This window comes from Anolis sagrei, chromosome 6 (assembly GCF_037176765.1).
Source record: "Anolis sagrei isolate rAnoSag1 chromosome 6, rAnoSag1.mat, whole genome shotgun sequence".
Lineage (NCBI taxonomy): Eukaryota > Metazoa > Chordata > Lepidosauria > Squamata > Dactyloidae > Anolis > Anolis sagrei.
In genome coordinates this window covers 11,326,495-11,338,254 of record NC_090026.1, presented here as the reverse complement: position 1 = coordinate 11,338,254, position 11,760 = coordinate 11,326,495, and the positions used below count along the sequence as shown (strand labels likewise).

General features: G+C 45.1%; 1 protein-coding gene and 1 non-coding gene across 2 annotated transcripts in view; one reads left to right on the top strand and one right to left on the bottom strand.

Annotated features, from left to right (window-relative positions):
- Positions 1 to 5,236: 5,236 nt before the first annotated feature.
- On the bottom strand, positions 5,237 to 5,308 carry TRNAQ-CUG (transfer RNA glutamine (anticodon CUG)). Its single transcript has one exon. It is a non-coding gene; the product is annotated as a tRNA-Gln (tRNA).
- A 1,570-nt stretch (positions 5,309 to 6,878) lies between these two features.
- The window catches only part of PFAS (phosphoribosylformylglycinamidine synthase), a 37,554-nt gene continuing 32,672 nt past the window's right edge, over positions 6,879 to 11,760 (top strand). The window contains exons 1-3 of the mRNA XM_060780083.2: positions 6,879 to 7,026; positions 9,939 to 10,086; positions 10,920 to 11,055. Of these exons, the coding sequence (XP_060636066.2) occupies positions 9,948 to 10,086; positions 10,920 to 11,055 (275 nt within the window). The 5' untranslated portion in view covers positions 6,879 to 7,026; positions 9,939 to 9,947. The remainder of the gene's footprint in view (positions 7,027 to 9,938; positions 10,087 to 10,919; positions 11,056 to 11,760) is intronic.

The following is an 11,760-nucleotide window of genomic DNA, read 5'->3' as shown; positions in this document are numbered from 1 at the left end:
CCAGGCTTATCAGGAGATTCTGGAACACAAAGGCAAGAAGCACAACTTTTCCAAACTCTACATCACTCCAATCCTCCTTGTTATAAGCATTGTGTCCCCAAATTGTTACACATTTGTTCATCATCGCAATCCTTGAGCTCTTTGGCTTTGGAAGTCTTCCAGTTGGAGAGTGCTGACTTGGTCATTGTAGGATGGTGTAATGTGTAATGTGTTCGAGTTTCCCCACAGCCTCTCGGCCTTGACCCAAGAGGGTTTTTTTTTTGCTCTTCTGACGTGGAATGAGAGCTGCGAAAGGGGTGGCTAAACATTGTGCCACTGGCTTTGCTGGGAAATCTTTTTTGTGTCCACCTTTTTTGCTGTTACGTGCTGCCAAATCAGCTTTGCCTTATGCTCCTTATAAATGGGAAATCTCTCAAAACCCCCATCATTAAGGGCTCTGCTTAGGTCTTGCAAAGTCAGCCCTATGGTGTTCTTTTTGAATCAACTCATTTATGAGGTGGTCTTCCACTCTTTCATGCCTGTGTATGCTATGGTTAGACCAGTGTTTCTCAACCTGGGGGTCGGGACCCCTGAGGGGGTCGCGAGGGGGTGTCAGAGGGGTCGCCAAAGACCGTAAGAAAATACTGTATTTTCTGATGGTCATGGGGATTCCATGTGGGACATTTGGGCCAATTCTATCGTTGGAGTTCAGAATGTTCTTTGATTGTAATGGACTATAAATCCCAGCAACTACAACTCCCAAATGTCAAGATCTATTTTCCCCAGACTCCACCAGTGTTCACATTTGGGCATATTGAATATTCATGTCAAGTGTGGTCCAGATCCACAATTGCATGAGTCCACAGTGCTCTTTGGATATAGGTGAACTACAACTCCCAAACTCAAGGTCAATGCCCACCAAACCCTTCCAGTGTTTTCCATTGGTCATGGGAGGCAAGTTTGGTTCAAATCCATCACTGGTGGAGTTCAGAATGCTCTTTGTATATAAATGAACTATAAATCCCAGCAACTACAACTCCCAAATTACAAAATCAATCCTCCCCCAATCCCACTAGCATTCACATTTCGGTGTATTGGGTATTTGTGCCCAGTTAGGTCCAGTGAATGAATGATTTATAACAGTAGTAAAATGACTGTTATGAACTAGCAACGAAAACAATATTATGGTTGGGGGTCACCACAAAATGAGGGACTGTATTAAGGGGTCACCGCATTAGGAAGGTTGAGAACCACTGGGTTAGACTGATTTAATGGTCTCTCTTCTTTGAGTTCTTAGGAGCTGTAGTTTGGAGGAGAGGACTGTTAGGATTGCTGAATTAGATCTGGATCATTCGCCCTACAGTTCTAATATTTAATAGACCGCGGAGAAGAAGGAGATGTAGTATGATCCTTGTATCCACCAGACCAATCTCTGTGGTTTCATTTTTCCATGTCTGACAAAATATTTATTTATTTATTATTTACTGTATTTGTATACCGCCTTTCTCAGCCAATTGGTAACAAATCAGTATACATAAAAGATAATAGACAAAAAATTGAGCAGTATAAGACATCATAAAAACAATAAAAGCGACATATCAACGTCTCATTATTTTCAAGCATTGTCCAATTCCATTGTATTCCATTGTATATATCCTCTCTAGGTCTTCCAGTTCAACTATATGGTCATTTATTTATCGTGTCAGAAGCGAATTGAGGGTACAGTTGTAATTTGTTTAAAAACACAAACAAAGTTAAAAACTTGGCATTATACTAAATGTCCTTTGACCAGAAGATGACCACTTGGAATGCCTCTGGTGTTGCTATAAGAAGGTCCTCCATTGTGCATGTGGCACGGCTCAGACAGCATTGTAGTAGGTGGTCTGTGGTTTGTTTCTCTATGCATTTGCTTGTCGCGGACTCCACTTCGTGGCCCCATTTCTTAAAGTTGGCTCTCTGCATCTCATGGTGCCAGAGCGCAGTCTGTTCAGTGTCTTCCAAGTTGCCCAGTCTTCTGTGTGCCCAGGAAGGAGTCTCTCATTCAGTATCAGCCATGGATTGAGGTTCTGGGTTTTCGCCTGCCACTTTTGGACTCTCACTTGCTGAGGTGTTCCTGCGAGTATCTCTGTAGGTCTTAGAAAGCTATTTCTTGATTTAAGGGATTGGGATGCTGGCTGATATCCGAACAGGGGAAGGGCTGGAGATGTCACTGCCTTCGTCCTTTCATTATTGGCTACTACTTCCTGGCGGATGTCAGGTGGTACAATACCAGCTAAACAGTATGATTTCTCTCACATCAAGTACAGTAGAGCCTTGCTTATCCACCTTTCGCTCATCCAACATTCTGTATTATCCAATGCAGTCTGCCTCCCACCTGAATTCACAGCTGTTTCAATCCATTGCTATGTTTTGGTGCTAAATTACTAAATAAAGTAATTACTACATAACGTTACTTTGTATTGAACTGCTTTTTCTGTCAATTTGTTGTAAAACATGATGTTTTGGTGCTTAATTTGTAAACTCATAGCGTAATTTGACGTTTAATAGGCTTTTCCTTAATCCCTCCTTATTATCCAACATTTTTGCTTATCCAACATTCTGCCAGCTAGTTTGTTAGATAAGTGAGACTCTACTGTCTATGGTATTTTTCAATCAGAAGTCCTTCATTTCAATAGGGGTTATTGTGGATAAAAAGATTGCACTGTAAAACTTCAAGTGGGGCAAATGTACCTTTCCTCCCTCACATGTCAAACCCCAAATTTAAGTCTCAGCCATTTTCTGCAACAAAGGGCAAATTCTTATTCATTTTTAGGCCCAGGTTTTAGCACAGCTGGTTAATCGCCAGCAGCAATTGAAAGGTTAACAGTCTGAAACTCGGGTCAGGGTGAGCATCCGAACTTCAGCCCAATTTGCTGTCCATCCAAGCAGTTCAAAAACCGCTGTGAGCTGTGAGAAGGGAAATTAGGCACTGCTTAAGCTGAGGAGATATTTTGCGGCACCATAAAAAGGAAAAATGAGAAAATGCCGGTGATCAAAGGAAGGAGGAAGTTTGTGATCAAGGCTCCTCGTCATAGAGGATGGAGTAATAGCACCCCCCTGTGGTTGGAATTGAACACAACCTCCAGGATGCTGAAGTTGGGAAAAATGCTGATATATACCTCTATTTGTTGTCTTTCCTTCCTATTTAACGGCATTGAATGTTTGCCGTGTATGTGTTCTGTGATTCTCCCTAACTCCCCTTGAGGGTGAGAAGGGCAGAATATAAATGCTGAATATAAATAATAAATAGTACTTGGTGACAGCCTTGGTAGCCTCGGAGACAGCGTGCCTGGCCAGCACCCCGGGAAGCAGGAGGCGGACGGCGGTCTGGATCTCGCAAGAAGTGATGGTGGAGCGCTTGTTGGAGTGTGCCAGGTAGGAGGCCTCGCCGGCGATGCACTTGAAGATGTCATAGACCAGTGGTTCTCAACCTGTGGATCCCCAGGTGTTTTGGCCTACAACCCCCAGAAATCCCAGCCAGTTTACCAGCTGTCAGGATTTCTGAAGGCCAAAACATCTGGGGACCCACAGGTTGAGAACTATTGTCGTAGACAAAGGAATTCATGATGCTCATAGCCTTGGAGGAGATCCCAGTGTCCGGATGGACCTGCTTCAGCACCTTGTAGACATAGATGGAGTCCTAAAGCTCACTTGATAAAGAATTCCAAATAGCCTTCATTTCTGGCAAATCCCAAGAATCAATAGGATGTTGCCACAGCAGTTAATGTGGAATTACAGTACAATTAAAACTTGTGTGTCAGCTGCGCCCGTACCTTGGGAAGTCTGATTTGGCCACAGTGGTTACATCCTGTATAGACTACTGCAACACTCTCTACGTGGGGTTGCCTCTGAAGACTGCCCGGAAGCTACAACTAGTCCAACGAGCAGCAGCCAGATTACTAACACGAGTGGGGTACAGGGAGCATACTACTCCTCTGTTGTGTCAGCTCCACTGCCTGCCAATTAGCTTCTGAGCACAATTCAAAGTGCTGGTGCTGACCTATAAATCCCTAAACGGCTCCGGCCCAGTTTACCTGTCCAACCGGATTCTCCCCTACGAACCATCAAGGTTGTTAAGATCTTCTGGAGGGGCCCTGCTCTCGGTCCCACCATCTTCGCAATCACGTCTGGTAGGAACGAGGGACAGGGCCTTCTCGGTGGTGGCCCCTCGACTCTGGAACTCTCTCCTGATGGAGATTAGATCTGTCCCTTCCATCCTGACTTTCGGAAAGCTGGTAAAATTTGGCTCTGGGATATAGCATTCTCAGAATGATGATCGAGTCAATAACGGCTGACCACACTGGAGGATGGTGATTAATTTGTGATTTTACCTTGACAATTTGGCTGTATGTAATTATTTGATCTGTATTTTAATGTATTAATGTATTATGATGTTATTATGCTTTAGCGTATTGTGTATGAATTTTCTGTTAGCCAGCCTGAGTCCCTCTTCGGAGGTCGAGAAGACCGGGTTATAAAAGCTATAAATAAATAAATAAATTACATCATTTGGAAGGGTCCCCAGACATTAGGAGTCAAGTTTTCAGACCAGAGTGGATTGTGACAAGATTTTGAAAGGTGGCATGGAGCATTAAACCCAGTCATCATGAAATAAACTTTCCAAAGACTGATTAATTTCGACAGTGTAAATGTGACATAAACCATTTTAAACTTGATGACAGGGATGAGATTTCTCAAGAGTTGAATAAACGTGCTTCTTTGTGAAACGCATGGCGAAATCAACATTTTGGCTTCCATTGGACTTTGGTCTTGACCCATACTACTCTCTATTAAAAATCTATGATGTCAGTTGCATGTTATGATCAGGACTCGCTAGATCAGGCATGGGCCAACTTGAGCCCTCCGGGTGTTTTGGGCTTCAACTCCCACCATTCCTAACAGCCTCAGGCCCCTTCCTTTGCCCCCTCAGCCGCTTATGCGGCTGAGGGGCAAAGGAAAGGGCCTGAGGCTGTTAGGAATGGTGGGAGTTGAAGTCCATAACACATGGAGGGCTCAAGTTGGCCCATGCCTGATCTAGATGTTGTTGAACTACAACTTACAAATCTTTGCAGAGGCAAGCTTACTAAAACTATTAAACCCCCAAAACACTTAGGACAAAATCCTGATAGTTAAAGTGTGTCCTATATATATTTATATCTCCTACCATTCAAAGGTGTGGTGGTTGGATAGAGAGCAAGCTCTTTGCCCCTACAAAAACAGGTTCCACCGAGATTTGAACTCGGATCATTGGATTCAGAGTCCAAAGTGCTAACCATTACACCATGGAACCAGATATGCCTACATTTGCCTCTTTGAAGTCTCTATCAGTCTCACATGCTCCATTGCCTATTTCCAGTCCAGCAAATCATTTAAAGACAGATTGATTGTTTTGAGGAGAAGACGCTTTGAGTCTTAATTAGAGAAATTGGGGAAAGGAAATGGGTCACAAAACTAGGCAGGAAGCAGCAGGATATATGAGAATTTGGCCTTCACCCAGCTATTGCTGGACTCCAAGTCCCAGCATTCCTCTCTACTGACTGTGATGCTTGGGGTTGCAGGGAGTTGCTCTCCAAATGCATCCAGAGAGCCCCAGCATTCTATCTTTGCTCAGCTTTATAGAGTAAGATAGAGGTAGCAAACTTGTGACATTGTTGGATTGCGGCTCCCATCATTAGTACTGCAGGGATTTGCAATCCACTTGCTTTTGACGTGCCACCCACTTCCAGTTCCTGACTCCATCAGGTAAGGCCAGTTTAGGCAACCTCTGTCTCCAGGTGCTTTGAGACTGCAGCTCCCATCATCCTTCACCTGCACTGGTGGCAGCTACTGGAAGTTACCTTCTAATATCAGGAGAGTTCCACTCTCTGAATTAGGCAAGGCTCATCTTCTGGATATTGTTGGGCTGCTGCTCCCATCATCCTTCGGCTGTCTAGGTGTTATGGGACTGCAGCTCTCATCCTTCACCTGCACTGGCGACAGCTGCTGGAAGTTGCCTTCTAACATTAAGAGGCTGACGGAGTTCCACTCTGGATTAGGCAAGGCTGGCCTTCTAGATATTGTTGGACTGCAACTCACATCATCCTTTGGTTGTCTAGGTATTTTGAGACTGCAGCTCCCATAATCCTTCACCTGCACTGGCTACAGCAGCTGAAAGTTGCCTTCTAACATTGAGAGGCTGACTAACTTCCACTCTCTGGATTGGGCAAGACTGGCCCTTTGGATATTGTTGGACTGCAGCTCCCATCATCCTTAGGCTGCCTAGGTGTTTTGAGACTGCAGCTCCCATCATCCTACACTTGCACTGGCTACAGCTGCTGAAAGTTGCCTTCTAACATTGAGAGGCTGGCGGAGTTTCACGCTCTGGTTTAGGCAAGACTGACCTGGATAGTGTTGGGCTACAGCTCCCATCATCCTTTGGCTGTCTAGGTGTTTTGAGACTGCAGCTTCCATCATCCCTCATAATTAACACTGCTAGGGTTTGCAACACACACATTTCCCTTTTCCTTAAGCAAGACTGGCAGAGAGCAACTTACACCTCTATGGGAAGATTTCAGACTGCAGCTCCCATCATCCGTGACCACGATCTGGGGGCCAATGGGAGCTGTAGGTCACAAACATTGCTGGGGGGAAGTAAGAGAGGAAGATAGGCTTTGGAGTCTGGAGGATGCCTGTACTACATGTTCTACTCTCTCTCTCGCTCTCTCTCTCTCACACACACACATTCACACACACACAGCCTCAGGCTGCAAACTTTGTTGGGCGGCTCCCACGTGCCTCCATTCAAGGCTAGGGAGGGAAGAGACCAGCCAATGGGAAGCGTCCCTCGGAGGGTCCTCCCTCCTTGTTTTCCTTCCTACTCCTCCCCACTCAAGGGGGCCAGAGCGAAAGACAGAAAAGTGCCTTGTTTCCTTTCCAAGGGTTCCACTCGTGACCTCCTTTCCCCCCGTGATCGGGGGCCAAGCACACTTCCGTGGGGCTGAGAGACAGCGAAGAGAGCAAGATCCCTAGGTAAGCATGAGAAATGGGGGGAATTAAAGTTACTCTTGTGTTTCCTCCTTGCAAAATTCCAGGGATCTAGGAAGGAGGGAGTTGGGAGATCTCTTCCTCCTTTGGGGGAAAGGAAAGCATGCAAACTTTAGGGATTTATTTCCCTTGATATTCTGGGTTTATATGGCTATTTGAAAGGACCCCCAGATTCCTGCTTCCCAGGACATTTTAGACCCCTGGTGCATCTACACCAGGGTCCTCAACCTTCCTAATGCCATGACCCCTTAATCCAGTTCCTCATGTTGTGGTGACCCCCAACCATAACATTATTTTTGTTGCTACTTCACAACTGTAATTTTGCTACTATTATGAATGATAATGTAAATATCAGATATGCAGGATATATTTTCATTCACTGGACCAAATTTGGCACAAATACCCGATGTGTCCAAATTTGAATACTGGTGGGGTTGGGGAGGGGGCTTGATTTTGTCATTGGGGAGTTGTAGTTGCTGGGATTTATAGTTCACCTACAATCAAAGAGTATTCAGAACTCCACCAATAATGGAATTGAACCAGACTTGGCACATAGAACTCCCATGACCAACAGAAATCACTAGAAGGGTTTGGTGGGCATTGACCTTGAGTTTTGGAGTTGTAGTTTACCTACATCAGAGAGTACTGTGGACTCAAACAATGATGGATCTGGACCAAACTTGGCATGAATACTCAATATGCTCAAATGTGAACACTGGTGGAGTTTGGGGGAAATAGACCTTGACATTTGGGAGTTGTAGTTGCTGGGATTTATAGTTCACTTACAATCAAAGAGCATTCTGAACCCCATCATTCTGCATTCTGGCCAGGTCACAGCATTCTGTGACCTGGCCCTCTGTTTAAAAAAATTGAGGACCCCTGCCGTAGAATAATGGGAGTTGTAGTTTGGTGAGGCACCACCACTCTTGGACAGGGAAAAACTACAACTCCCATTAATCCAGTGCACTGAACCATAGCAGTTCAAGTGGTATAAAACTGCATTAATTCAATAGTGTAGATGTGTCCTTGGCCCCTCGTTGGCAAGCAGGTTAAACCGCTGAGCTGCTGAACTTGCTGACCAAAAGGTCGATGGTTCAAATGTGGGGAGCAGGGTCAGCTCCCGCTGTTACCCCAGCTTCTGCCAACCTAGCAGTTCAAAAACAAGCAAGTGTGAGTAGATCAATAGGTAACGCTTCTGCGGGAAGTCAACGGCGCTCCATGCAGTCATGCTGGCCAAATGACCTTGGAAGTGTCTATGGATAGCACTGGCCCTTCGGCTTCGAAATTGAGATGAGCACCACCCCCCAGAGATGGACACAACTAGACTTAATGTCAGGGGAAATGTTTACCTTTACTTTTTAGATGTGTCCTTAGTGTTGAAGAAATCTTTGTTATGATATGTCAGGACACAACTAGACTTAATGTCAGGGGAAACCTTTATGTTTACCTTTTGGTGCCTCCATAGTGCTGAAGAAATCTTTGGAATGATATGTCTACCACTGTGTTTTCTGCTTTTTCTGTGACATTTGTGAAGTGGAGAATTGGGGGACGTTCCCTAAGTTTTACTTAGATGAGGCAAGCAAGATGCGTGAGCAATTTGGAGGGCACTGACCTGTTCCATTGCACTGTTGGACTTTTGCCCCTGTGTTTTCCCTTTGTCCCTAAAATGTCCTGTGGGGCTCTGAAATTTGGGATTATATGGACGAGTGGGTGCCAAGAGATAACAGGAGGATCTTCAAGGTTGATTTATCCAAACTTAGTCCCAATCTCTAAGGAATTGTAATAGTTTGTCACCTGCCAATAGGTACTATCTGTGTTCCCTTTTCACTCATTGTATTGCCCAGTTTTGATCAGGGATTGGAATTGCAGTGCTGCTAGACTACAATTTCCATCATTCATCACCATTGTCTGTGTTACATGGGGCAGCTAGGACTTCCAGTCCAGATATTCACAATGCCTATCTTGGCTTAGATCAGTGGTTCTCAAACTTACTAATGCCACAACCTCTTAATCCAGTTCCTCATGTTGTCGTGGCCCCCAACCATAAAATTATTTTCATTGCTACTTCGTCACTGTAATTTTGTTACTGTTATGAATCGTAATGGTGGGGTTGGGGAGGGCGGTTGGTTTTGTTATTGGGGAGTTGTAGTTGCTGGGATTTATAGTTAACCTATAATCAAATAGCATCCTGAACTCCACTGGAATGAAACCAAACTTGGCACACAGAACTCCCATAACCCACAGAAAATTGGAAGGGTTTGGGGGGCATTGACCTTGAGTTTTGGAGTTGTAGTTTACCTACATCCAGAGAGCACTGTGGAGTCAAACAATGATGGATCTGGACCAAACTTGGCACGGATACTCAGTATGCCCAAATGTGAACACTGGTAGAGTTTTGGGAAAATTGAGCTTTATATTTGGGAATGGTTGTTGCTGGGATTTATAGTTCACCTACAATCAAAGAGCATTCTGAACCCCACCAATGATACAATTAGGCCAATCTTCCCACACAGAACCTGCACAACCAACAGAAAATACTGTGTTTTCTGATGGTCTTTGGTGACCCCTCTGACACCCCCTTGTGACCCCCCCCCCCCAACAGCTAGATTGGGAAACGCTGGCGTAGATGCTTTGAATCGTGGGCCCAATAAACACTTTTAAAGCTTTGCATCCTCTGTTTGCTGGGATCTAGTCCCTTCCATATTGTTCTCTGGCTTCCTTCTTTCCTTTCTCTGGCTTCCATTCCTATACAATAGAAATTTGATAATCATAACACCCTGAACATACTAGACACATATGGACAACCGGAAGGTTGCCTTTAAAATACCAAGTTTATCTCCTTTTCAGCCAAAAAGACACAATTTACAAGTAACTACGGCTTATTTTTCCCTCTTTAGGGCTCTGCCATGGTGGTCCTACACTATTATCAGCGGCCAACAGAGGCGGAAAGTGCCCTCGGCAGCCTACTACGTTCAGCCAAAGCTGCTTTGGGAGATGGCGTCCAAGCGGTACAGAAGGAAGTGTGCTTCAACGTCAGCTGGACAGGTACAGAAAGGACATCAGTTGGTGATCAAGAAAGGGAGTAATTAAGATTACAGTCAGGCATGTAGCCATTGGAGGGGGGGCTTAGGGGGCTTCAGCCCCCCCCCCCCCAAATTCTCATGGTGGTTCGCGAGAAGGCCTTACTGGTACATTATTTAAACTGTTATGTTTGTTCATTTCATGATCTGATCACCATGCTCAATATATCCCATATGCATGGGGGTATTGGGGTAACGATACAAAAGGTTTGCTAGGGTAGACCCTCTTTCACTCAGACTCAGCCCCCCCCCCCCCAAACAAAATCTTGGCTACGGGCCTGATTACAGTGTAGATGGAGTTGTACATGTTGGCTAACTTCTCCTTTATGGGGCAAGAAGGTGGCCAGGGACTTCAATCACAAGCTGTCTCAAGATAAAGGGTGTATCTACACTGTAGAATTAATGCAGGTTGACACTACTATGGAATCCTGGAAGTTGTAGTTTGGTGATGCATCAGCACTCTTTGGAAGAGAAGACCCAAGATCTTATACTCCTATAATTCTATGATTCCATAGCCTTAACCCATAGTGGTCAATGTGGGTTCAAAATACATTCACTTTATCATGTAGATCAGGCATGGGCAAACTTGGGCCCTCCGGGTGTTTTGGACTTCAACTCCTACAATTCCTAACAGCCGGTAGGCTGTTAGGAATTGTGGGAGTTGAAGTCCAAAACACCTGGAGGACCCAAGTTTGTCCATGCCTGGTGTAGATGCAACCCAAGTGTGGGCTGGTCTATTGCTCTGGTGCATTTGGGATGATGTTTTTCACCCTTTTCTCCATTCTTTTTCCTTGCCAGGTTCAGAACCCCCAAATGCCCAGGAGATGGAGATGCTGCATTGGGTCTTTGGCTGCCCCTTTGAACATGGTGACATTGCAAACAAATCCTTTCTCAGCCCATCCCCTTCTGATTTACTAGTTGAGATCGGCCCTCGGTAAGTCTGGTCTATGAGGGAAGAATTAAACAGCTGATGTTGCATGATAGATCAGAGTATGTGTGCCCAGCCATGTTTAGATGCCATGATGAAACCTACACTGTAGGATTAATGCAGTTTGGCACCATTTTAATTTCCATGTCTCTGCTATGGAGTCATGGGAGGTGTATTCAGTAGCAGAGTAGCAATGCACAAGGGGATGTCTTCATTGTGTCTGGTTGTGCTCCCCAGGTTGTGCCAGTCAGCCTTCGTATGATATAATTCCTAGCACCACAGAGACACTCGCAGGAACACCTCAGCAAGGGAGAGTCCAAAAGTGGCAGGCTAAAACCCGGAACCTCAATCCATGATTGATACCGAATGAGAGACTCCCTGCTGGGCACACAGAAGACTGGGCGACTTGAAAGGCATTGAACAGACTGAGCTCTGTCATTACGAGATGCAGAGCCAACTTTAAGACATGGGGTCACAAGGTGGAGTCCACGACATGCAAGTGTGGAGAAGAGCAAACCACAGACCACCTACTACAATGCAACCTGAACCCTGTGACATGCACAGTGGAGGACCTTCTCACAGCCACACCAGAAGTACTCCCAAGTGGCCAGCTACTGGTCAAAAGACATTTAGTATAATGCCAAGTTTTTTAAACTTTGTGTTTTAAAATATGTTACAACTGTACCCTTGGTTCATTTCTGGCATGATAAA